The following is a 27,587-nucleotide window of genomic DNA, read 5'->3' as shown; positions in this document are numbered from 1 at the left end:
TTCATACATATTCTGTTAGGCATAAAAGTGCTCTTCCTTAAAATAACGGAACTGACGATGTACCGATGATTCTAAATTTCGGTTTTATGCAAGTTTTTGCAGGCAGCTGACCGCGAGTTTCCACCGGTCTATGACGTCAGCTCTGCGAATTATTTGATCTGTAATCAACGAAGATGCGATTCCAATTAGTTTCCGGACTGTACCTATGACTTTATTTTTATACAATTTTAGACATGTTGCTTGCCTCCTCACAACTGAACCCCCCGGAGCGGTAACGGCTGACGCTCAGATTAATTATCAGTGGAGTGCATATTTTCGATTCCGACCTACAATCCTTCTAAGACCCTATGAGCATGCACTTTGGCCGTCGGCTCTCGGTCTAGTAGTGGAAATGCCGATACAGTGGCGGTGGATCTACCCGCTGTTGATTTATCTTCAAATGTTGTTAGAAAAGTCCGCGTGGCCGTCTCTTCAAACGAAATTATGGCGGGTATTTCGACCACATTGGATGCACAGATGGAGTACTCAAATACAAGTGTCCGTGTGACAATACCCAATTTAATACGAGACGATGATGAAGCGCACCATGAAATCGACCCATACCCCATGTATCCAGTTCAGGGGTTGGCAACCAGTGCTCCCTCACGAAAATTCTCCTACTCCCGGCAGCATAATTGAATTCCAGTAAATACCACTAGTCTAAACAATCCCAGCAAACACAGAACCGTAAAAAAACCTTTCGGGATGGTTTCGAATGGTTATTTTAGGGTTTCGATTTTTATGTTTTAGAGGTATGTTTAAAATACGTAGGAATGATGATCTTGAGGATCAAATTATTCGGTATGAATTCCAATTTGGTGGTAAGTTTTCTGATGTGGGAAGTTATTTGGAACCTGTAGATACCGTTGCGCTTTGATAGAGTGCTGACATCAGTATAAATTCGTGTTACTTGGTCGAAAACCTTATTTTCTGATTTACGGTCATCATTATATACAGCCTATATTCATTGTCTCGTGAGTCTCGTCTGTTTCGCTAGCTGAGCATGAATCCCAGTTTTATTCCGAGTAAATATAACTAAATAAGTCGAATGGGTGCACTTAACTGTAAGTGGTTATCCGAGCGTGACTTCTAGATTATTCTGGAAATTTGAACCGCGCTTCGCGCTTCGTTCGCGGGATAACTGTTTCGGAATGTGGTTGTAGTTGTGTATGTTAAATTCTGGAAGCTGGAATTGCGACTGGTACGGGATGTGGGTAAAAACTAGGTGTACGGTACATAGTTTAGCGAGTAATATGCTATTTTGAAGGAATACCCTGTAGTTTATGACTCCGAGAGCTGTTTGACTTGCTACAAATAGTTCGAAAATTACGTCTATTTCGTTTCGCTTGTTTCGCTGGCTGTAATAATAATAATACAAGCATTTTCAGCTTTTTATAACATTATAATGTAGCATGTTATCAGGGACAATCACTAAGCCTGAATATCCCTAGTTTATGAAAAATTATGATTACTGTCGTCGGTGAAGAAAATTACTGCACTCTGAGTGTAGTGGTGAGTGACCTGGTGACCGTACCGGACTGCATCCTATATGAGCTGCTCAATAGCTTGGTGTTCTGCAGTTATCCACGTAAGTTTCTAAAATTATGCTTATATGAGTCATTTTCGTTTCATATTATGATAACATAACATGTAGGAGATTATATGACACAGCGTAGGCTACTGGGTATAATCTTAGCGCTGGCGACCAGCTGTACCAACTACTTTTTCACTGATTCCTAAAATACTAATTAAAATCTCGTCCGGGCACTGAAACCCCCTAAAACTACCCACGAAGTTGGAAATTTTCATTTTACTGAACAATAGGGGCGCCCGAGCTGAATGCCGATTAACATGTGGTACGCACGGTCCGATTGTGACGCCATGCCATTGAGCGTCTCGGCGATGTCAAGCCGTGCTCCCGGTGAGGCCGTGACCCTCTGAGTATGTTGCTAGAGATTGATGTGATGCCAATATACGTCCTATTCGAGTAGTTTTCGTATTTCGCGTCGTTGCGCATTTACAAATTTGAGAATACAAATGATAGCACTGAAGCCAACACATATTGTAGAATTTACTATCAACATCATCATGTACTTATTTGAAGCTAACTGGCCAATTTACAAAACAATTATATAGTTCCATTCGGGTCTTAATGGTTCCTAAATTTTATTTGAATTGGCAATATTGGAACGCAGTTTTAAGTGTTGCAACCAATGTTCCCTGTAAGCTGCTCAAGTGTGCAATTGCGACATGCTGACACCGTCTCTGGGGGCAGAAAATTTAAGCTGCGCACAAAACATCAAAGTGATGACCTTTTTTTAGTCGCTACGCACTGTTGTCCAAGTTGAGTGCGTGCAGACTCTTGAAAAATTGGAGGGAACATTGGTTGCAGCTACTCTGAGTTGGTTGTATCGCTGTAAACGCGAATACGTCCTAAAATGCAAGTACTTTCATATTTTTGTCGCGCATATAAAAATTTGGACAAATAGAAATGAGAACACACCAGTTATTCTCTGCGATTAACCGACTGATTAACAAAACAGCTCATTCTCATAATTCATTCAGCCAAGTCCTAAACGGCATCCCAACCAAACCAAAAATGGCATAAACAGTGGTGTGTGATCTAAGTGGTTTTTGGCCTCCATGGGCAGGTTATAAGCGACAATATATAGCCAAATAACTGTATCACATAAGTCGGAGTTCGAATTTCCTTGCGATTATTGCGTTTCCGAAACTGGTTTGAATGCATAATGAGAAAGGGTCGAATGCTTTGCTTTAAATAATGAATCGCCCAAAAAGTATTTGGTTTCGATCGGCGTCGCAGATATCGCAAATGTATGAAAGGTCCCAATTATAGGTACAATTTATCTATCTATGATGCACTATTCGCACTGTTTCGTTAATTAGCCAGTTCTACGCAGAAAACACCTAGTGTGTTATCGCACTGGTGTCTCATTCACATTAGAACTATATTACAATATTGTCAGTTCCGATGAAATTTATGACCCACAAAGAGCCGAATGGATTCATCTGCTACGTGCAAGGAAGTACGCATCTATATCGAATTCCACAGTGATATGCGTAGGTAGGCTTCATTTGTATAATCGAAATTCGTGGATGCGCGATGATGCGAAATGCAAAAACTAGTCGACGTATTTGGATCACATTAAATTATATGTCGCAAAATACTCTGACAATCATGGGGAACACAGCTCGACTTTGCCGAGACGTTTGATGGCGTCACAGTCGAAAAGAGACTTTTTTCGACTATTGTCTACGGGCGATACAATTGTTAGAAACAATGCAGATTCGGACATTGAGGGTCATTTTCGGGGGGTTCCAGTGGCCGGATCAAATTTTAATTTATATTTTCGAAATCAATGTGACAGTAGCTTTCGATTGAGACCAGTTAAACAAAATTTTGAGCTCGAGTTGCCAGCGCTAAGATTACCACCTACTGCTTTCGATTCCAGAAACAGCAGCACTGATTTTTTCGGAAGAGCAAGCAGATGCGTAAGAGCTGGCAAAATTGGTAAACTTCTTGACCGGAAAGTGAATTAAACTGCTCTACAAAAAGATTGTACCGGAGGAAGCAGGTATGTGGCCGAATATTATACTTCCGAGACTTATGGCTAGCAAAACATGATATACAAATTGCAGTTTAAAGTTCATCCAACGCAGAAGCAACTTCCCACTTGGCAAACCGGAATGTCACAATATCACACTGAGACGATCGCAAAAGTGGATTTACATACTTTCGTAGTATTCCCTCGGTATGTCTTTGATAAATATAATGATATCAAAAACTCAATCTCAAACCAAGTATCATTGTTTGATTTGTGGATGTGAAGCAATAACTGCAACTGCTGTACCCAGAATCCCTCAATAGGGATCTTTAGAGTAATGAGGTATCTTCAGTAACTTGAGACTATATTTTCATGTTTTGCGGGGATAGTTATGTGCACTAGATTCATTTTAATATTATGAAAACAATGTGGGGGTCGAATATCCGCATTTTAATTTCATGACCAAAAGTATTTAAGAACCCCTGTAGATACGATACCGCCATATTGTATATTTTGACTCGAGTCAAGTCAGGTCAATCGATTTTCGGAGGTGACTCGAGTCGAGTCAAGTCACTCGATTTTTGTATGTGACTCTAGTTGAGTCAAAATTCAATTCAAGTTGCCTTTTCGACGTATGAGGCATGATTATGTCATTGCATTTTGCTAGCTGTCTGAAATACAGATTGAGCGGTAATTGACTCTGAGCCAATGAACGAATATAGAGTTAAATATACACGCAAGAAGACGCTGTTACGCAGAACTGTTAAACTGCGTAAGTAATTGCACAGCCTCAGTTTATAGAACTTCTAGAACTGGTAACTTTACCAGCCGAAATAGAGAATAGAGAAATAAATTGATAAGATGCAATACATTACCCTTTTACAAACAGATATGAAACACCATGCGTTAGTACAACGACAAAGCCGTTTCTGCTAGTGCGGAATAGTGTTGTTGGGCACAGGCGAATAGCTTATTTTGAAGAAAAAAAAAACAATAATTTGAAACTGACATCAATTTCAGCATTCAACCGTCAGCCACATGTTGCACATCTATCCGTAGATTAGTTATCAATACCTATATCTATAGCTACTGTTCGGTCAATTGGAAAGTTACACGGCACATTGCATTGAAATAGCAGTGACGTAACGTTAGCAGTCTTCTCACAACTTTTCTGCAATCCTAGTTAAAACTCCAGACTCAAAGCAAGAGGCTTGGATGCATGATGATGCATTTTTGTTTTACTTCTAATCCAATTCCTGGTTTTCCTGTAAAGGCTACTGTAGGCCTATTGTGTGAAACAAGCCAAGCTTGCTGTACGGTACAGACATTTGCCATTCTCATGTCCATAATAAGAATGGACCATGATTTGGAACTTGATGCGATGTCCAAGTTTTCTCGAATTTAGTCATTTTAATCTAATTTGTATACAAACTTTAGCTATAATTCTAATTTAAATCTAATTTGCAGACAACTGCTGTGTAGCTATAATCCTTACTCTACTCTGATTCGGAAATATATCTATCTGTAATTCCAATCTAATCAGGAAAAGCTAAAATATTTCTAGTTGTCCAAGTCTTTTTGTGAAGTCCTTGCCGGGTATGATCGTTGCACTTGAATAATTCTGTTTGTATATTATGATTTCAGATAGCTGGATTCAGCTCAGTTGGAGGCGACACAATTGGCCAATCTGTCAGATCCATCATGAAAAAGGTCGCTACTACCCGTGTGTGGAGCAGTTACAGCTGTGTTGGAAAATGTGGGAAGGAGGCTTCTAACGAGCTCGCGTTGTACAAGATCATATGTAGTGAGCAACATTTATGTTTACCTTCGAACCTATCTATATGTGTTCAGTCATGGCCTACTAAAAACACGGCCTTACAGTCTGCCTATTGACCTGAAAATTAAGAGGCCAGTTCTGAAAAAGTGTAAATCTCACAGTTATACCTACGCATATGGTAAGTAGCGCGCAAGTCAAAACCACAGTGGATTCTGACTAGGATTTATTGTCTTAAGATGATGGAATATCGTTTTAACACGGAAACAATCATTTTAGTCCCAAAACAGCTGCTAGTCAGGTGGTCAATTCACGGATATCACTGCAAAAACTCGTGCGGATGAATACAGATGTAGTTGTTGTTGTTGAAGTCAAGACATTTGTAGTTGTTCGGGTTGAGCCGTGTGTTGCTGTTCGTCGCATTGCACTTGTTTCTTTCGCTATGTAGAGTATATTCACGAGCTAAGGGTCAGTATAATCATTTGATAGGCTAGTTAGCAATCAGGTTACTGTTCCTCGACAGTGCCAGCGGTTCAAGTTGACGCGAAGAACGTCGTGTTCGAACGGCTCCATTGTAGTATCATAATCTGCTTGCTCGCTAACATACACTGTAAAAAATAACCGTGGGTTTTGGGGTGGAATAGGAGTGGATATGAATTATCCACCGTAGCGTAGGGGTGTACCTTTTTGCTCCACCCCGTTTTAGAGTGAAATAGGCGTGGATTGTTGCTCCTACCGCTGCATTACGGTGGATGACATCCTGCCACCCTGGATTAAGCATGGTACGGCGACCCCACCGCTGATCAATTGAGGAAACAAATATGTTTCCGCTGTGATCATTCCAATCACCTGTGGTGTATAGGCTATGTACGCGCGAGATGCTTGCACGGCGTTGATGTCGCGAGATTGAATGCATATGTGCTCAAAGTCTCTGCTGGTGCAAATCAACATATCAGACGGCCGAACTGACAGACATATCATTTATCGAGAGAGAATAGGGGTATTCAGTTTCGTCTGCACCATTGAGGTGCTTTTGACGACGGAGATGGGACACTAGTCATCTAGTCAGCCCCCCCGCTTTTTTTCTCCTCCATGCTATCCGTGGATGCTGAGCGTCTAGCAGGATAGCGCCGGATACCAGTTTTCGAGTCTTTGGTCTCACACGGCCGGGGATCGAACCCACGACCTACCGATCAAGTTGCCGGACGCATAACCATTACACTACCTTGCTCGGTAAAGAGCGGGAGAGCGGGATTGATAGAATATTCATCGGTCAGATGTGCAAATCAGCACCGGTAAAGAGGAATTGAATGAGCTAAGGGAAGATATAATAGTTTGTTCATTTCAAAATTTAGCAGTGAGCTTATATCAGGAAATCGCAACATCGTTTTTGTTTTAAACTCACAAACTTATACAATAAAATTTAGGCGATATACCGATCTACCGTATAAAGTTTGATCTAAAATTCTAATATCGTTGTGCACGGTATCGAGATAATATGATTCAAAATTACCGTAATGCAACGCCTCAGTTATTTGCGCGGCGATCCCACGAAATCAGCTGTGTTTCCGCGGGAACCAAATTGAAGCGGCAAACACCTTACAACCACCGAGTTTTATAAACACAGATGAGCTAATGGTTCGACTTACATCTTACCATCATATTCGATCGACTTCTACTCTGAACTCAATAATGATAGTTATAATATTCATTTAGTGAATGTAGGAAGTGGCACGCACACAAAGCGAAGATACTATAATATCTGATGCTGATTGATCAACCGGGTCGGTTACGCTTTAGTGACTCAGAAATCGAGGATTGAAAGCGAGAAGCGAAGGGGAAAGATGGCGAATATGTCTTGCAGTTTTACTATGATGCGAATTTCTTATCCTCACTGCACAGGGCAATAGTTGTACGCTTTAGAATATGATTCCTGTTCATCCTGTTAAGGGATGCGTTATGAACGCATTCTATTCTCGCTGGCCTATCCCGGTTACGATATTTGCTATATTGTTTCTGACGGTCGGACGCCATATTGGATATTACGTTACGTGAAGAAATTGAAGGTGAGACGATAATGGACTCATAAGTGTATTTTGCATGCTTCTAATTTGCCTTTTCAAATTTGCATGCTTGAGTTAGAGTCATTGAGTCAGATTTGTTCGGTCGAATTATATAGTTGATAACAAAAAGTTGCTGCAATTCAATGTCATTTTCTAGTATGAAACCATGCTGGTATATCCAGTATGGAATTGGTGTCGGAAGCACACTTGATTGGTCGTCTGGCAGGCTGAATATCACTATCATGAAAATTCGACTGGTTTACCAAGTCACCGTAAAAGCTATAAATTATATCTGCTCCAGCCATAGCAGTCACCACAGACCTTGGTAATGTAAATATCGTCATTTCTGCATGAGAGTGTGGGCATTGTGCTATTATATTTCATGTGTATGAATGCGAGTGTGCGCGATAAAATTATAAAACATAAATTGGAATTATATGTACGGTATTGAAATTATTTAAGCAATAAATATGTTGGCAGACAGCCAAAAGATAAAACATCTTGATCCGGACATGCTCTAGGTAAGAGTGATGCTTTCAAACTTACCATCATTAGAAAGAATGGTTAGTGCCTGTGGTACAGTTTGAGTTGAAGGGGCACTGCTCTCTAAATATGACGTGGTCTCAAATTAATCAGTACAAAATTTTCATTCGCATCAGCTATTCCGTACAGAAAGCCACTGTAAAGAAATTGTAGCTAAAAGATAATTAAAACTATCTCCATTTCACACTAGCTGCCTAAATAAATGTACTATATTGTATCGAGGTTGCTTTGTTTTTATTGCTTCACCTGTTGCAAAAATGTTTGAGTTTCAGTTCCACACATTCAATCTCCTAATGAAATTTTAATTCCGGTTCAGTGCATATTTCAAAATTTGACTGCTTTGCTTTGTAGAAAGCTGTTTCGACTTATGTACCTGAAGACGAAGTAAGCGAGATCAACGCGGTTCGAAATATCCTGATCCTCCTACCGTGGTTGATAGAATGAAGCGGGCGTTGATATCCCGAGGAGACAAAATGCTGTAATGTTATGGGTATGTTCTTCTCTTTCTGCTATGTATGTATTTGTTCCAATAAAGCTGTTGATTTTGAGAGAAGCCGTGATCTCTTCAAATATTTGTACCAAGTAGTTAATCTCTATCTATTAATTGCCTCTCATGATATATGGTATTCATTAGTCATGCTGAAATTGCATGACAATCGAAATCAGGCCATGCCTCAATATGTGTACCGTTTTTTATCTAAAGAAATACGTGCATATGAAGCGACACGTCGATGCACTCTTCGATATGCTGTGTCTTGTAATGAGTTAATGCTCATCTGCATGTATCAAGTGATGAACTTTGACTCAATAAGATGTTTTGTGATTGTGTTACAGCATCTCCAAATCTAGACCGGATTGTTTCTATACCTACCATTCTGCATGAAAGATAATATGTTGATCAGGTACGTCAAATGATCTTTGTTTTTTTTTGAAAGGTTTACATTTGATTCTGATGGAATATAATTTAGAGAAGTGTTTTGCAACTTTTGTACCTCGCGGAGCGGTAAAACATTGAAACAAATTTGCATGGGTATGAATCACCATTGACATTTTATTGCCGCAACCGCAACCAATGGAATAAGTTCAATGTTGATTACTAAAATAGGTCACCACTTTCACCTGGCTGCCAAATCAGCATATATGTATTTTGGCTGGAAATTGGGGCTATTCCATTACTTTCGTCGTTTGGCAGGTCTACTTATGGTGAGCGATACGACAACTTTTTGCGTCAATACTATATTCATATTGTGTCTGAAAAAAGCAATGCCTGGTCCATGCCTGATCATACCCTATATTTCATAAGCTGAATACTATATAGCAGTGGTCGGGAACCTATGGCTCTTTTGGGTATAAGATATGGCTCTTTACCAAATATTTATTTTTGTATTGAATTGATCAATATTGCAACGAGTTGTTGGTAAATTTTAATCACGGCCAAAATAATTATTCTCGTGGCAGTACAAGTCTTTGAGAGGTAAGGACAATGTCGTGTTCATGTTTGAGGGCTCGGACCCCCTCTTTTCAAAATCATCAAATTTAAGTAACTGTCACGCCGGTGGCCAATATCACTCGCGACTTCTATGTCCCCGACTCGAAATCTTGAATTGCGCGATACGTTAAGTAATGAAAGAGCATAGCAGACACGGCGGCGCCCATTTCAAAACGCAGTTTTCAATTTCAAATACGCATTGTCTTCCTGATCTACGTCACGAAATGAACTGTTTAGAATGTGACAATTAAAAATTCGAATTACAAACAACGCCATAGCTATCCACGTTCTTGATCGGTAAGTATAGCTCTGTGTAGTCGCGGCGATAAAATGTATACGTGTAACGCAACTTTATGTTGACGTCGAATACTTTGAGAAGTCAATAAGTATTTAGATTTTCGTAATCAGTGTGACAGTCACATTCGATTAATATCAGTTGTAAAAAATTCGAAGCTACATATGAATTGCGTTATCAAGGGTGAGGCTTGGCCCGTCTGTTCTATACCTCTCGTTTCGACCTTCCTTTCCGAACAATAAATACCAGATTTTACTGAGAAAATATGGCGCACACGAGGAATCCCACGCAGTGAGCTCGAATTAGTGCTACCATGACGTCTTGAATTTTCAATTGTGACGTAACAGTTGATTGACATGTATAGCTCTTTGTTAGTTGGGATGGAAAAAAATAGGGCCAATATGGCTCTTCGGACAAAAAGGTTCCCGACCACTGCTATATAGGCTAGGCTAGGCTAGGCTAGTCTAGTCGATATGTATGTTTGCGTGTATATGTTTGACCCTTATTCTTTTTTGTTATATTAACAGACACCCAAGTATGGACCCTGTCATCTGCTTCAATATGGCGAATGAAGAGTGGGCAGTCAGTTTTGAAGCGGAACACATGACACAAATACACAGCATTCATGAGGTATTGGCAGTGATGATATCAATTCATTGAGTATTCAACATGCTATTTTTTACCTAAAATTATAAAATCTCCGACTTTCATGTCAATTAATTTTCATAAGCCGTGATTTGCTCGGTATTGATTAGTCATCAAAATCAGATATGGCACCCATTTGAAACCTCCTTAGCAAACAAAGCACTTGCTCTATAGCAGGGGTGGCCAACCTTTTCAGCCAAATGGCCACATGAAATTGACGAACCGTTGCGCGGGCCACTTGAATGTTGATGTCATTTTTTTCATTGTCCGATAGGCGCAAACCAGATTAGGTAATGGTAATAATAGAACTTATAATCAAAATCAATAACAATTTGCCATGTGCTAGCTATTGACGTAGCCAGGAGCCAGACACGTTTTCGTAGATTTTATTTGTTAGTATATGACCATAAAGTAGAATATTTCGCAGCGGATTTATTTGACTTGGAATTTTTCTTAGCCCTTTGCGCGATTTATGGTCACTTGATTTCTTGCCCCTAATTTACAGAAACGAGTTCAACTAAAGTGACACGCGCAATGGTTTGTTGGATTATTGTGGCCCTCTGGCCGAAAAGGCTGGTCGCCCCTGAACTATAGTAATTGAAAGATTACAGCTATGTCACTAGCTAATAAACTAGCTCCCCGCAGTAACTAACTCCTGACTTCAATATTGTATTTTTTACAGAATCTCAGATGGTCGCTACCGGCCGTTTTTCATGAAGAGTATTGCCACTTCCTATTCATTGATCAGGTACGAAGCTCATCAATGTTATTAGCCTATGAATCGATTATCAACTCCACTATGTAAATTATGCACCATTGGTATTTTATTTCCGCAACTAATATAATTCGTTCAATGTTGGCGACTAAGAAAAGATCGCCACTTTCACCTGGCTGCCAAATCTGCATATTTTATTCCAGCTGTACCAAGTTTAATTTTTTTTCTAAAATCCGTTGTTGCTCTGATATTTTGACTAACTCTCCATTTATGTGTCACAAATACATTGACCGCAACCAATGTGATCAAAGTTATGTTGTCATCAACTAGTAAACTTTTGCTCCCCGCAGTACCCAATTTTATTATTGTATTTCTAGATTGGATGGTCGCACTTCGCAGTACCCGCCGTTTTTCACGAAAAGTATGACCACTTCCTATTGATTGATCGGGTACGAAGTTCATCAATGTTAAATTAGCATGTGAATCTATTATCAATTCTCCTATGTAAATTACGCACCATTGGTATTTTTTGCCGCAACTAACATAATTAGCAATGTTGGTGACAAAAAAAGATTGCAACTTTCACCTGGCTGCATAATCTGCTTAGTTTATTCCAGCGATTCCCAAACTGTGTGTCGCGGATTTTGAACAAAAAACATGGTATAATATTGAATATAAGCAAAATGTTCACACAAACCTGAACCTTTCAGGGTTCTTACCATCCCTTTATTCACGTTATTCTGTTGATATAAGCTCTGAGAGTTTTACTAGTAATGAAGCGAAACTGCCTCGTGATTTTCCGAATTTAAAAAAATACAAATTAGGTTATCAACTATTTTGAGGCTTCGCGAACCCCCTGAAAATGCTTTGCGGTCCCCCGGTTGGTAATGATACATCTTACTTCGAAAAGGCAACTTGACTCGTGACTTGACTCGAGTCACTTGAGACGTAATGATACATCTTACTTCGAAAAGGCAACTTGACTTGAATTCTGACTTGACTCGAGTCACTTGAGACATATTCATACATCTTGCTTCGAAAAGGCAACTTGACTTGAATTCTGACTTGACTCGAGTCAAAATGACTCGTCAATCGAAGGTAGTGGCTTGATCCCAACACTGCTGATAGCTAGAAGTATGTGTCTGTGTGATGTGCTGTGTAGATTTGTCCTAATTCTTTTTTGATATAATAACAGACACCCAAACACGGAAATGGATACCCTGTCATTTGTTTTGATACGACGAATGAAGAGTGGACAGTCGGTTTTGAAGGGCAACGCATGACACAAATACGCAGCTTTCATCAGGCATTGGCGGTGATGATATCAATTCATTGGGTCTTCAACATGACATTTTCACCCAAGATTGAAAGATCTCTAACTTTCATATCGATTTTTCTTGCTCGCGTGCCTAATTTAAAGGCCAGTTGTGCTGTTCGCACCAAACTTCGCGAGATTAGTGACTAATTTGCAAATGAGTTGCCTGAAATAATGACGATGTTTGGTAATTTATGTCAGCATGCGAGGCATAATGAACACTTCAATAAACATCACAAAAACCGATATGGTATATAAGAGTGCTGCAGGAATAGGCGTTTGACAAAGATATGGGTTGGTATTGGTAACCGGAGATTGAGCGTTTGATGAAGATTTTCGGGCAGGATATAGGTTGTTATGCCTTGGATTTACTTTTGTAAATAATATCCCAAGGTTGATATATCCGGATAGGTAAGGGTTATATCCGGATAGGGGTGGTTAGACCAGTCTACCCTGTGGCGTGGTTAGACCAGTCTACCCCTGTGGCGTGGTTTGACTAGTCTACCCTGTGGCGTGGGTAGACCAGTCCACCCTACCCTTCTGATCATGGGGTGGCATTTTGAACCACCTCTAGGGGTGGGCCCAGTTTTTACAGTGTAGTCTTGGATACGGTAGTCTATTTTGACGAATTGTATAACTGGTAGCGTTGGTTCTACGACATTTATAATGACGAAGGCATGTTCATTGTAACTGCTTCTATAGAATTTCATGAATTGTTGCAAGGCTTGGATAGGGTGCTGTGCCAGAATACTATTTTACTTCAGTGATGTATAATTTGTTAATATTCATTTTCTAGTGTAGTTAATAGGCGATGGTTCTTAAGTGTTGTGTGGTTGGGTGTACTTCTGGTCTGGATATACTACTGCCAAATCTGCCAAAGTCTCAAGCAGGAGATCAGCATGTTATATACTATGAGCTATGTTTGGAAAACTTTCCGAAAATCAAAAATGCCATAAAATCTACAGTCAATTGAGGGTGCAGATGCAACATAATGGGATACCTGTGCCTTTACCAACATGGTTCCGCACAAGCAGAAATACTCTGTTCAAAAGGAAATGCGAGCTACTAAACTTCCCAAGCTATTTGGATAGTCTAACTGATCCGGATGCCGAAGTAGATATTTTGGAGGAGCTGCGTAATCTACGATACCACAAGGCTGGCAATACTCTGGCATACTCTGGCAATATGATCCGGTACTGCTTGCTTTTACGTTCTATTTCTTGCCAAGCGCACAGGACACTTTTGGAAACTTTCCCTATGCCATCTTTGAGCTGTTTGCGAACAAGACTAAAGGGACTATTGATTTTTCAAAGGCCATGGAAATTTCTGAGGATGTTATCGTGATGGTGGATGAAATGTATCTGCAAAAAAGTGTGCAATATCATGGTGGCAAATATTATGGTGCTGCTGAAGATGGAAATCTTTACAAAGGCGTCATAGTGATTATGATCAAGGGACTTGAAAAATCGCTTCTTTTAGTCCTACAAATTTTACCAGAAACACAAATTTAAGGTGCCTGGTTAGCGCAAAAGCTGTCTGAGTGCATCACGAAAATCTCGGATCTAGAATTTAATATGAGAGGTATTGTTTCTGACAACCACAGTACCAACGTTCGTGCTTTCAATACACTGTCATCGCAGTTCGGTGAGTTGTTCATTTGGTGAAGAACATTCGCAACAATCTACTGAATGCTAGGAGATTTTCCTCTCCATCATTCTATATTAAATGTGGCGATATATCCATAATTAGCCCTGCTGGTTATATTGCATGGCAGTTGAAGTGTAGCCTAATTCCCGAATGGCTCCAAAGCTAACAAAGGAAGCACTACATCCTGGCCACAACCACAAGCAGAACGTCAACCTGGCACTGGCTATCTTTGATGAAAAAACCATAGCAGCTTGCTCCTAATACCTTCCAGATAAGGCGGATACCTCAAAGTCATACATATGTGGTGGAGTGTAGTAAACAGCAAGCAGAGGTACTCCCCCAATAGTCTTGGTAATGCTGTCATTCTACGGACTGCACTGAGTGTAGCTTATCGCCCACGACTGATGAAACCGAAGAGTAATATGATGAATATTTCAGTTTGGTGGATAGGGGACGGTTGACTGTACCTGCCGTTCAAGTGGCCCATTTTGTATTTGATTCCTTCGCAGTTCTAGATTCGGCTAATCAGTTCATATCTAACCTTTGCACTGTTCCTCTACGCCGTGCAGCTATACGTGTGTTGAAAGTTGTTTTAGGTAAATCACGAATTGGTTGCAATATACGTAGTTAAAATTGTACAAATGTCGCGTTCAAGAAAATTGTGAACATTTTTTACAATAATCAGCAAAAATTTGCGAATTCCTCACTCAGGGAAGACTAAGTTCGCCAATTTAAAGAGAGGCAAAGGCAAAAGAAGTGATGGTCCTGTAAGGCTGTGATATTTGTCTTCGAAGGCTCTAATTCAAGAGTTTCTGCACCCATTTTTCTTTGATTATGCAAATTTTGTTCCTAATTTTTTGTTATATATTGCTGCAATAGACTGTTTTCACATACATTCTGCACTGGTGTGTTAGTAGAGTACCAGAGACAGGTAGCAATATGACAATATCGCATTTTCTGACCAATTGAGTGCACAGCTGGTAAGGATAGGAAAGTAGACTTTAGGCCTCTTAATTTTCAGGTCAATAGGCAGACTGTAAGGCCGTGTTTTTAGTAGGCCATGGTTCAGTAGCCTACCTTAGACCCCATGTAAATGTTGAGCTAGCTCAGTGGTTCTCAAACTTTTTTGACACGCTACCTTGACAATAGCTAAAATTTTCGCCACCACATCTTTATCGTCATATCAAAAATAATAAAACGAGCAGCCAGAATATTAGCGACCCCAACACATTGTTTGGCGACATGCAGGGTGTTCTGGCTATACTACGTTACCAGCCTGAACTATCGCGTCTCCAGCAGGACTGCCGTGTGTGCGCAGCGTGTGCGCAGCGTGTGCGAATGTTAGCCTCACCGCGGACTTTAGGCTGTTGATGACTAAAATATCAGTTCCGACATGTTGGCGTAGCCAGGAGACATTTTCGTAGATCTTCGTATATGACCATAAAGTAGAATATCTCGTAACGGATTTATTTGTCTTGATATTTTATTAGCGCTGCGCTCGATTTATTGCCAATCGATTTCTTGCTTTTAGTATTGGTGTCTCCTCCTGAAACGTCTTATTTACGGAATTGATATTAGCTATATTGGGAATTATGCGAGAACGTGTCGTCCGACATGCGACTTCACGTCTGCACTCGCGAAAAGATCGTCGGCGATGAAACCTTTGCACAAAGTGATAGACGCACTTTCACTGAACTCTTCGATATTGATATGTCCAAGCGTTGAATAATCATGTCCTGGCCAAATGAGCCCAGCGGTTTACAGCGTCGACCCACAATATATGCAACTAACAATGTTTTATTGACCTAATTCTTTCATTAACTTTAATAATGTTTTCGCGCTTTGCGCGACTAGGACATGTTTTCATGACATAATTGTTAACGATTTTGATGTGTGGTAATATGAGTCCTTTTTTACCGTTACCTATAATCCGGTTCGCTCCTATCAAACGACTAAAAAAGCACATCAACATTCAAGTGGCCCGCGCAATGGTTCGGAAATCTCATGTGGCCCTTTGGCCGAAAAGGTTGGCCACCCCTGATGTACGGTATAAATAAATTTTTGTCAATCATTATTCAACCGATTAACCAATTCAGTGTGGTTCAATTATTCAAATGTGACACGATGTAATGTTATTCAACAGAATGTTATGTAATTTAACATTGCAAGTCTATTATGCTTAGTGCATGGGGTGACCAACCGTTTTCAAAAGTCTATTATGGTTTGTGCAGGGGTGGCCAACCTTTTTTAAATTTTTTCATAGTTCATGAAGCAATTCGGTCAATGAAATAATGTTAGTTGCATATATTGTGGGCCGTCGCTGTATACCGCTGGGCTCATTTGACCAGGACATGATTAATCAACGCTTGGACATATCAATATCGAAGAGTTCAGTGAAAGCGCGTCTATCACTTTGTGCAAAGGTTTCATCGCCGACAATCTCTTCGCGAGTGCAGACGCGAAGTCGGATGTCGGGCTACATGTTCTCGCATAATTACCAATATAGCTAATATCAATTCCGTAAATTAGACGTTTCAGGAGGAGGCACCAATACTAAAAGCAAAAAATCGATTGGCAATAAATCGAGCGCAGCGCTAAAAAACATCAAGACAAATAAATCTCTTACGAGATATTCTAATTTATGGTAATATACGAAGATCTACGAAATGTGCTCCTGGCTACGCCAATACGTCGGAACTGATATTTTAGTCATCAACCGCCTAAAGTCCGCGGTGAGGCTAATCAAGTTTTCGGTTGGTCTTGCAAGTTAACGATAAATTACCTGGGTAATTTATTTGTTGTTGATATTATAACTAATTTTGAGAATTGCCTCGCGGGCCACTGAAAACCTTCTCGCAAACCACATTTTTCCGGCCCTGGGTTAGTGCCGGATTCACAGTGTACCCAGTCTTAGGGCAGAGATAATAAAGTAGGCTTACCATACGTCCTCTTTTAAGAGGATTTGTCCTCTTTTTTGACTTTTTTGCAAGTGTCCTCGGAGGACGCCCTTTTGTCCTCTTTTTTAAGATTTTGTCCTCTTTTTTGAAGATTTAGGTCAGGTTTAGAGCAAATTATGAGTGATATGCCGCAAATTAGCACAGACGTGACGCCCCGGTGGGTATTTTGGAGTGAAAAACGGCGATTTTAGCTCTGAGCGAAAAGATGACCCTTTTTTTAGTCATCCACCTGGCAATGTGGAGAGAAAAACGGTATTTTGAGATCTGAGCGGACAGATGACCTTTTTTTTTAGTCAACCGATCACAAAGTGGGAAAAATTCACCGGTTTTTGAGAATTCTTCTCCGGTTTTGCAAGTCTGAAATTTCTGAAAAAGTGTCCTCTTTTTAGATTTCCAAAATATGGTAAGCCTATAATAAAGTCATTCCATTTTGCTGGGTAAAAGACGGATTAATCGGTCATTTATCTTCAATCAAATAATATAAAGTCAAATGTAAATGCAAAAGGCGTTGTGTCACTCACACGTAGAACTGCTAATAGCATATGTGAGTAACTTTATAGCTACACGCTATGGTCTATTATCAGCCAAAATAGAGGATCGAATACGAAGCCTCGAGAAGTTGCAATAAATTGATATGGTACAATATACTACCCATCCGTGAGAATAGAGACGCATAAACTATATTCGTTCGATTTAAATTATAGAAGAGGGTTGGTAAAAGATAGCACCGCGCAATTTAAGCACTGTGCTGTCTGAGAAACAAAGATACCTTGCTAACAGAATAAACTACTACGACGACGACAACGCAAGCATAAGCTGTTACCGTCTCGTTTGCGGTGAATTAAATTATGATGTAAGAACGGCGGATCAGTGAAAGGTGCGATCAGTGAATGGCTGTTTGCTCTCGCAAGTGACGCCGGCATATCGCAAAAAATCCGAACGTACATAAGATATAGGGTTATTTAATTGACACCGTTTACTTGATTACTTGAAATTGACTCGTAAATTTTGCTCCGAGGCACGAGTCAATCCACATATCTGGAGCGCCGAGTCGAGTCAAGTCATTTTTGCAAAGAGACTCGAGTCAAGTCGAGTCATACGAACGAGTTGACTTGAGTCAAGTCCAAGTCAAGAGTCGAGTCATCCCAACACTGGGTAGTACTAAGAACTATCTAAACAGGATCGAGCATGTCTTTAACATTCAATGTTGTTGTTTCTCTGTAGGGTTCTATGGGGGAAAATGCAGAATGCAGCTTCTTGTCCTCGTCGTCAGAAGATGAATAAGATACTCAGTTGGCTTTTGGATCTTGATTATTTTTTCATTCGTTTCGTTCTGAGTTTCTTTGACACTGTTTTCTATATGAATTATAAGTTCATCAAATGCAATGTGTAGTGTGATACGTGTATGTGTCCGCAGCCACCCTCAGGTATGCCTAAATATGGGAATATAGTGATGTTAGTATGTCAGGATGTTTTTTTGACCATCGATTGTACGTTCTAAAGCATTGTAGATACAGAGTTTTATCTGCGTTTTATCAACGATCCCGATTTGCGTGAAGAACGCGTTAAAACGCGTCGACACAAAAACCCACTTAAGGCCCTAAGGTGCAGCTAGACTCGCAAAATTTTCAAAATGCGATATTTTATGAACAGTCAATCCTAGATTCTCAAAAATTGGTGTGTAAGCTATTCATACCCAACTTCATGTACGGTATAAATTTCAGCATTTCACAGTAATTCCTTGGGCCCAAATTGGGGGGGAGATTGGTGAATCGGACGGTTAGTACGGGGAAACGCCTGTCTCATCAATGGATGCTGAGAGATTCTAACCAAGGCTTCATAAAGTGTTCTGAGGTCTCTAACCACCTGGTGAACTGCTTGAAACTAACGAATTTTCGAAAAAATTACCAAAATATTTGTTTGATATCAGTACGGTGCCGAATTTTCTAATTTTTTTCACAAAATTCAGATCATCAGTAACATAGTAAGTACACCTAAACTCCTATAGCAAAAACAATAAGTTCACCAGGTAGAACAGTCTTATTGCTAGTACTGAGCAAAGTTTGATCAGGATTGAAGGTCACCTGATATCAAAATTTCGTGTCCCCGCGACATCATATTACCAAAAACTAGAAATGGGAGAAAATCAACTTTGAAAATTGAAAAATATTTTGGTGAAAAAGTAAAGCAGGTATTTGAAATTTGTTGCTTTTAAATGGTGCAGGCATGCTTTAATCAGTATATAGCCAAATTTGAAGACAATTGAATGTGCCTAAATGCAAAATAAGTCGTATAAAGTATGATTGTTTTGATGATTTTTTCTCAAAACTGCTATACCATATTCGAAAAATTTGCAAACCTTGAACTAAACATCAGTTAGATGTTGTGAAAATGGAACAACATGTCAAGAATATTGTGACATTGTCAAAATACCCATTTCAGTTGGTATGAGTCAAGATACTACACACATATTTACCCCCCAACATCTTTCAAACATACAATTTTAGCATCAATTTCATCATAACACTGCGACACTAATTTGACTTGCATAACCCTTATGCATAGCCTGTGCAGTTCCAATATTCTTTGCCGGATGAGCCACAGTCAGGCAATTCACAGTGTTGAGAACAACTGCATGAAAAATGTAGAAATTGCGAGGAAAAACGATTCCGCCGAATCCGAACCATCATTATCAGATGTTGAAGGCGGTGAAAGCTCCAATCTTTTTCAAAAGATTTCTTCGATTGTTCAGCTCAGGAACCACTGGTTCTTTTCTACCATGGTTTTATCTTTCCCTATGCCAAATGACTTCGTAGTGTATGTCTTTGTCCTAATCGTCAATTAAGCGATTAGCTAATAGCTATCAATAATATACCAATGTAATCTTGAAAAATATACAATACGATAAACAACGCTCATAATATCAGCAGAATTCAGCTCTTCCCAGGTAAGCGATCGGCTGCTGGGCTGCTGAATGTTTTGAAAGTCACGCTTCATCGATTAGACATATGGCTCTTCTATTTATTGTGTAAAATCAGATTGGCAGAGTGCTTATATACCGTTTTGAGTGAGCTTAAATGAATGAAAGTGTATGGGGGGTGAATTTCTACGAAAATGGGGGATTTGAAATCGTATTTTAACATACTTCTAATTCGAAATCAGACAAGAGCAATACATTTTTGAAAAGAACTAGTTTCATACTTCAAGATTCTGCAATAAAAAAAAAACTGGAAAATTTTGTGATTCCAGCTGCACCTTAGGGCCTTGAAACTAACCTGCCAGTCTTTAATATGAACCAAATAAAAACGTTTTCTTTACCTCAATGGGCTGTTTCGTGTTTGCTGGGATGTGCTTCACAAACATGCTTTTTAGAGTATTACATTGTAGGCACAAGTACTTGACGCATCACAAATTTCCACAAAATTACAAAGAAAATGGGACTTGGACGGAGGTCGCGCCGAGAAAGTACAACGGGGATGAAATTCGTGCCAGAAATTTCCAAAGGGTTAGAGAACCATGGCGAGCGATCTCGATACCGCAGAAATATATAGCTGCAGCTAGAGTGCAATGATATATAACGTGAAACTCTTCAAGCTACCGCGCGAATACGGTAGGCTGCGAATGAAAATGGGTGCTGCCATTTTATTTTTCGCTCCTGTGTGTGACATAATGAGTCACATCTATTGTATTACCGCTATATATTTCATTCCACGTTCTTATTGCTATGAAGCAGTGTTGGGATGACTCGAGTGACCTTTTTCGTATGACTTGACTTAACTCGACTCGAGTCATTTTGCGTAAATGACTTGAATTGACTTGACTCGGCGTATCAGAAATGTGGATTGATTGATTGATTGAAAAAATGTGACTTCGACCTGGTTAGAACTTGCAACACACAACCACATACTCCTGAACCGGATCGTGACCACCTCTAGTCGATAGACAGAGCTTTGCTCGTGTGACGTCATAGTAATCGGCAATGTGCTTAGACCTCGTTTTAAAATCCACTAGTGGGCGCCAAAAAGCGTCCGGAATTTGTCTCACAAAAATATGGTAACCCTATTATAGCTTAACAGTTCTACGTATAGGTGAGCGATGCAGCGCCTTCTTGCATTTATATTTAACTCCATAATCGTTCATCGGTTCGGAATCAATGATGTCTCCAATCTGTATTTCAGACAGCTAGCAAAATGGAATGACCTAATCATGCCTCATACTTCGAAAGGTCAATTCGACTTTTTTGTGACTTGTGACTTGACTCGAGTCACCTTCAAAAATCGACTGACTTGTCTTGACTCTAGTCACCATCGAAAATCGATTGACTTAACTTGACTCGAGTCAAAATGTATAATGACTCAAAATTACTCGTGACTCGAAGGCAGTGACTTGATCCCAACACTGCTGTGAAGTATAAAATCATATAGGGCAGTGCTTTTCAACCTGTGTGACGGTTCTCACCGGTGCGAATGAAAAAAATTGCAGTGCGAATGACGGAGGTTGTGCGAATGGTGCGAATGAAAATCCGGGATGAGTGCGAATGACGAAGGTGGTGCGAATGGTGCGAATGAAAATCCCGGATTAGTGCGAATGAAAATCGTGAATAATAATTGTTGATTTTTCTGACCTGGAATAATTCAAATAAACCTATTAGGAAATTCAAAGGCAGAGTAACTTTTGTTGTTGCGACGCAATTGTAAAAACTTGTTTAACTTACGACGCACCACTAATCGTAGCTCTCACAAGCCGTAGGGAATTAATATTTTCGCACTATAATTATTACGTAGCGAAAAGCCTGGTTTGCAAGCTTGTGTAGTGGCAGACATACAGTGTATCTGTATCAGCCCGTCTGAGCCTGCGACAGGCTCGAAAAATGACGTCAAATTGACTTTCTGCTTTCTGTAGATAAAAATCGTCATACTTTCGTATTAACTGTTCGATTAATGCGAGGAACGAGGATAGTAGTAAATACCATCATTACAGGCTCACAATTGCAAGTTACTGCAACGCACATTTTTACCCCTTCATGGCTTTATTACAGTATGGACCGCAAACGGTATAATTTTGGGTCGACACGGTGCCAGAGCTAATATGTATGTAATATTTGTTGGAATTTATTGCAAAAATCCTGCGATGGTCTTTACAAATCCAAGGTCACGGAGTTGGATAGGCTACTGTAGTCAATAGGCGAGACACGCAGAAAATATGGGTTTATCATGAGAGTTCATGATAAGATTTGTCCGACTGGTTTTTCTGGAAAACATGGTCTAAGACCGTTTGGATAAACTAGTGTAGGGACTAGGGATGTGCAACGAGCGAGTTCAGGTCTATGAGACCTATTCATTTCGAGGCCAACCCCTACTGCGACGGGTCAAATGAAGACGTAAAGTTTTGGCCAACAAACCGCTGATAAAAACATAAGAGTCGACAAAACCTTGGCCAAAAAATGAGCGATGCTGAATGGCCAAACCTTTCGATATGGGTATGCTCCGTTGTCGGCACGGAATAGTCATATTCTTGCAATCTGAGTGAACAGTAGTACAACCCAGCAAACACAGTACAGACCAAAGATGTAGAAAAGCCGAGCCGATATAGTAGATATTAGATCTCGGCAGGTCGTAGAAAGGGGGATTTTGTGTCGACTCAATTCAACGTCTTTTCCATGTCCTTCAATAATGTAAATATTATGCAGATGCTACAGCCTTTAAACATGGTGAGTAGAATGTAGATCCTACGTTAGAAGAAGAAGATCCTGATATAATAACCTGTTTTCTACCACTATGGGCTTAACCTGATCACGGCTGCGTACACACACCACATTATTTACTACATATTAATCACATTTGTGATAATTTAATTTCAAACGAATTGGCAATAATGCCATTGTAAAAAATAAAACGAACAAACGAACGAATGTCTTTAGAAAGAAAGTGAAAACAGTCCTTATCATCAGGTTTCATCTTCTGATGAGCCAGTTAAATAACCAGCATGCGGCCTTTTTTCTCAACACCCTGCAGAAATAAAATGAAAATGATGATTAATAGCTAAGACATTCGTACTGCGAAAATGGCAGAGGTAGCGACTAACGAATGACTCCTACATTTTTTTCGCCCATACTTACTAAAATGGATTCGATTCTGAACTATTTCCACTCAAGTTTTCAAGTTTTATTATTATATTTTTTAATATTATATGACTAGAGAACTGACTTCAATCGTCACTTCTACTTGATTATCAAGATCAACGATGACTACTTCAGCACTCTTTGAAAACAGCCACTAACACAAAAAGAATTCTTGACTAAAATTTCTTCACATTCTGTCCAAAATGATCAATTCAACAATCCAAATGAATCAGTTATTTGGCAGCTAGTTGGAGAGATATATACTCAAGTCTAGAAAGTGGAATGATACTCTGCCTGGAAAGCTGAAGACCTAACAATATTGTGTACAGAGAACAAAACATTTGAGTGGCGGCACTGGTATAGACATTAATAAATTATTAGAATTGACAGCAAGATAACCAGCAAGACATTAAAATGAGAATTAGTGCAGTTTCTTAGGCTGTAGTGATACTCAGCCAGTAATTGACCTAGCAGAGAGCAAAACGTTGTAAATAAAGCGAGCGAAACCTCCGACAAATGATACGATAAAACATTAGAATCGACAGTCTTACTAGAAGCAGAATAACAATCATGAGGGGTTAGAGAACAGAAGCCCGGGAAGTGACCATCAGAAATTACTGCATACTGGCCGAACAAATCCATGACCACTAACAAATGGTCTTTCAATAGTCAATATTGATACCAAATGACACCACCCCTATTTCATAGCAACATTAAGCAAATACAGCGCTGGAGTCAACCTTATATAAGCCCTAACCAAACGCCCATTAGTTTTCCCACCTACTACTTCGCGGATGGAAATACGCATTAAAGCGAACGGACGCGACTTGTCACACTCTTGCTATTTCTGCTCCTTTTTTCTCTTCGTTCCTCTTCTCTGTCGCTTCCGCTTGAGGAGAGAAACAGTCGGCCGCGTTTACGGATCGTGAATTCCCGGTGGGTGATTCTTCCTCGAATGGTCAGCACCTTGAAAATTGAGAACAATGTGGTTGCAAAATGCATGACAATTTGAAAGTTACATCATTCTAATTATTCCAGTTATGGCCGTGAATCGTTACAAGTGCGGTAACCATAAGAATTATTACTATACTTCAACTACAAATACAATACATTGTATAAAATGATTACCAATTCTTTTACGTTGATCGAGTCCCAAATAGATGAAATATGTCAAAGAATTTGCTAAATTTTTGTATAATTTGACAGATTCCGAAATCTTCTCAAAGTGCACCTTTCAAAAATTTGATATCAAGACTCCCAACATTTTACAATTCGAAGTTGGATGGCTTTACCAATACAAGCAAACAGTTTGTATCGCAATTGACAATTATGTAGAGAACGCTGCGAGACATATGAGTAGGCCTACCCTAAAACGTTTCTCTCACATGGACATTAGGGCTCTTAAAATATGACTTTTTTTCTCAAATCGTTCTGGCTACTTGATAATATTGTTAGGTTACCTAATTTAAGCCTAAACACAAAATTTGGTTCAATTCCAGCCAGTAACCGCTTTGCTACAGGAGAAGAAAGTTTCTATTTATTATATAAAAATAAATAGGTAATAAAAATTTGAAAATTTTCTGTTCACCCCATGAAAGTGTTAGGCTGTCTATAGAAACGATGCTCACCAAATTTGGTTCAATTCCAACCAGTGGAAGCGGAGATATTGCCGTCGAAAAATTTGGATTTGAATAAAATAGTATTTACGGTGACCGATTCTTTGTTTACTTATTAAAGTTGTGCTCACCGTAAGTACTATTTTATTAAAATCCAAATTTTTCGACAGCAATAACTCCGCTTCCACTGGTTGGAATTGAACCAAATTTGGTGAGCATCGTTTCTATAGACAGCCTAACACTTTCATGGGGTTAACAGAAAATCTTCAAATTTTTTATTATTCATTTTTATATAATAAATAGGAACTTTCTTCTCTTGTAGCAAAGCGGATACTGGCTGGATTTGAACCATATTTTGTTTGTAGGCTTAAATTAGGTAACCTAACAATTTTATCAAGTAGCCAGTACGATTTGAGAAAAAAAGTCATTTTTGAAGAGCCCTACTGTTCATGACCGTCCACGTTTAGAGTTGCATCTCAAAGATGCTAAAATAAGCCTAAATATAATCCAAGCAATACGATCGTCCACTTTGACTGACTGAATTTCTAAAAACACCTTGATAGCTTCCACATCTTACGTTTATATATACTGTCTGCTATCGGCACAACAAAGTAGGCCTATTTAAAAATACCAAAACAGATTCAACATACCACATCTCTTGCAAAGGCTTTTGCTTTCATTCAATTTTCCATCAAACTTCTTTAAATCCTCCTTTGTGGTGAGTTGCTTTGGAATTCTTCTAGGATCAATTCCGATATTGTTTTATCATATACAATCTATGGCGGAATAAAAGTTTCGGATAAGTTCTAAAACGAACACAATTTTCCACACAAAAGTCAATTGCCACACGAAATGCCAAATGCTACGGTCTCATTTTACAAGGTATGGCGAGGAAACGTAGTGGTACGTTCCATTATAGCTAAACACCAATGAATTGCGGGTTCGAGCGTGACACGTCGACTCCATAATTCCTACCGAAGTGTTGGCCGTTTATCTAGGCTCCTCCTCGCCATCTGATTCGCATAGCCATGTCTTAAAAAGCCTAGGAGTGGGCCGTGCTGTAAGTGGGCAGATGGTTGCCGATGCACCCGGCACTTGGTGAATTCGGCCGCACAAACTCGGCACTTGGTGAATTCGGCCCTCGGGAAATTTTGAAATGAAGTGTATTTACAGCTATTAATATGAATTATCAAACTAATAATAGTATTATCAAGTGATTCGTCAATCTTGTAAGGAGGTCAGGGCATCCGTAGATCGCGCAGTCACGGCGTGATTAGATCACGGATTGCGTAGCCACGGGAAATAACACAGCGCTCATATACCGACCACGCGCGGTCTGCTTGGAATCGATGGCGTGAGTCACGGGCCTGTGTCGTGTAAGTTTTGAGAAGATGGATCTTGGCGTTGTATGTGAGATCAAAACTGTGGAACATCAAGCGGCGCTTCTTCGTTTATCGATCACGACAAGCCAGTGTTCCTCATCAACAAATGTTTCGCATGATCACGTCAAAATAAATTATTTTTTGCCTTTGGAGAGACGATTCCACTCTGGGATTAGGGTGTCTCGATAACACGGTTGAAGGATCCCAAGATTACGAGATCTACCACGAGCCACGACACGTTTAAATTTCCTTTTTGATACTGTTCATTCATACTAAATGCATTTCTAATGCGAAGGTGTTCTAGTGCTAATTCCTCCAAGGGCCGAGTTCACCAAGTGAAGAGCGTCGCGTTATTTCCCGCAATTACGCAATCTGTGATCTAATCACGCCGTGACTGTGTGATCTACGCATGCCCTGACCGCCGTACAACATTGACAACCACTCAAAGTGCCAAGTTCACCGGCAAACATTCCAGTAACCAATCATGGTGACCGGTACCGCTACGAGATCTACCACGGCCGAATTCACCAAGTGCCGAGTTTGTGCGGCCGAATTCACCAAGTGCCGAGTTCACTGGTAATCGGGCAGATACGGAATAATAATAATAAGAACCGGCCTGGTGTAAAATGACCAGTGTAGTCGAACCACCACCATGAACACCACAAACAAACAAATAAACATCTAACAAGGAAAAGAAATTACCTTTGCAGCCTTTGACAAACACAGTTACCATTGAAACCAGCAATTAAGGTCTTATTCGAAAGCAGAATAACAACTGTTTTAGTGGACATATCAAATCAAATGTTGGAAAGTTCATGTAAAATAGCCCAAAATATTATCTTACTGTGACCATATTCCATCAATATGGTCTGGCTAGCCAAATTCTCTGGCCAACATAATCAAGCTGCGTTTGGTTTCAACGATTAATAATCTTGTCACTGGATTCGAGGTATAATTGCACTCAAATATCAAATTTTGCTCCATTAATCAACATCAAGTTGAAAATTTCCATTCTTGCACCAACTTTTATAAAATCATGAATCAGTGTTCTACAGGAATGTATCTATATGACTTATATACCTAGAAAATTCAAGCATAAATATTATGATATACCGTAGGTATAGGTACCGGTAATTCAGATGTTTGAAGCGAATTATAGTGGTCTAATTTCACTAAATTAGAGCGAAATGCCAGCAATATATTTGTAATCTAATTCGGAAAAACGGTTTAGCTCTAATTCTAACCTGGAAAAGCTGAAACTTTTCTATAGTTGTCTACACCTGTTTTGCAGAAAGTCAAACAGCTCTAGGCGTCATATACTACAGGCAATTCGAAATACCCCATAAGCTATATGCTACTGCATATATACCTTTAACCCGCTACCTCAGTCAGTCACAATTCCTATATATTCACGGCATTT

At 39.7% G+C, this 27,587-nt stretch overlaps 1 protein-coding gene and 3 long non-coding RNA genes across 9 annotated transcripts; 3 read left to right on the top strand and 1 right to left on the bottom strand.

The window, feature by feature from the left end:
- The first annotated feature begins 714 nt into the window (after positions 1-714).
- Positions 715-18,434, top strand: LOC145453312 (uncharacterized). Of its 5 annotated transcripts, none has more exons than XR_013919710.1 (5): positions 715-1,627; positions 3,540-3,635; positions 3,700-3,812; positions 5,250-5,409; positions 18,273-18,434. It is a non-coding gene; the product is annotated as an uncharacterized LOC145453312 (long non-coding RNA). The 5 variants fall into 5 exon arrangements; XR_013919707.1 differs by having other exon boundaries at positions 3,513-3,635; XR_013919709.1 differs by having other exon boundaries at positions 715-1,631; positions 3,522-3,635.
- On the top strand, positions 5,464-14,986 carry LOC145453325 (uncharacterized). Its single transcript, XR_013919726.1, has 2 exons — positions 5,464-5,989; positions 13,040-14,986. It is a non-coding gene; the product is annotated as an uncharacterized LOC145453325 (long non-coding RNA).
- LOC145453309 (uncharacterized) lies at positions 7,193-12,690 on the top strand. Of its 2 annotated transcripts, XM_080331295.1 has the most exons (7): positions 7,197-7,445; positions 8,337-8,475; positions 8,820-8,887; positions 10,297-10,399; positions 11,097-11,162; positions 11,507-11,578; positions 12,325-12,690. In XM_080331295.1, the coding sequence occupies exons 3-7, from the start codon at positions 8,865-8,867 to the stop codon at positions 12,592-12,594; spliced, it is 534 nt and encodes a 177-aa protein (XP_080187421.1). In that variant the 5' UTR covers positions 7,197-7,445; positions 8,337-8,475; positions 8,820-8,864; the 3' UTR covers positions 12,595-12,690. The 2 variants fall into 2 exon arrangements, with proteins under 2 accessions (XP_080187422.1, XP_080187421.1); XM_080331296.1 differs by lacking the exon at positions 11,507-11,578 and having other exon boundaries at positions 7,193-7,445.
- Positions 18,435-22,878: 4,444 nt separating the features above from the next.
- Positions 22,879-27,337, bottom strand: LOC145454234 (uncharacterized). Its single transcript, XR_013920083.1, has 3 exons — positions 25,436-27,337; positions 23,950-24,135; positions 22,879-23,056 (listed from the first exon to the last, which is right to left on the bottom strand). It is a non-coding gene; the product is annotated as an uncharacterized LOC145454234 (long non-coding RNA).
- Positions 27,338-27,587: the final 250 nt, after the last annotated feature.

This window comes from Botryllus schlosseri, chromosome 13, assembly GCF_051294905.1.
Source record: "Botryllus schlosseri isolate E-star chromosome 13, Bs_hap1, whole genome shotgun sequence".
Classification (NCBI taxonomy): domain Eukaryota; kingdom Metazoa; phylum Chordata; class Ascidiacea; order Stolidobranchia; family Styelidae; genus Botryllus; species Botryllus schlosseri.
This window is presented reverse-complemented; position numbering and strand designations above follow the sequence as displayed.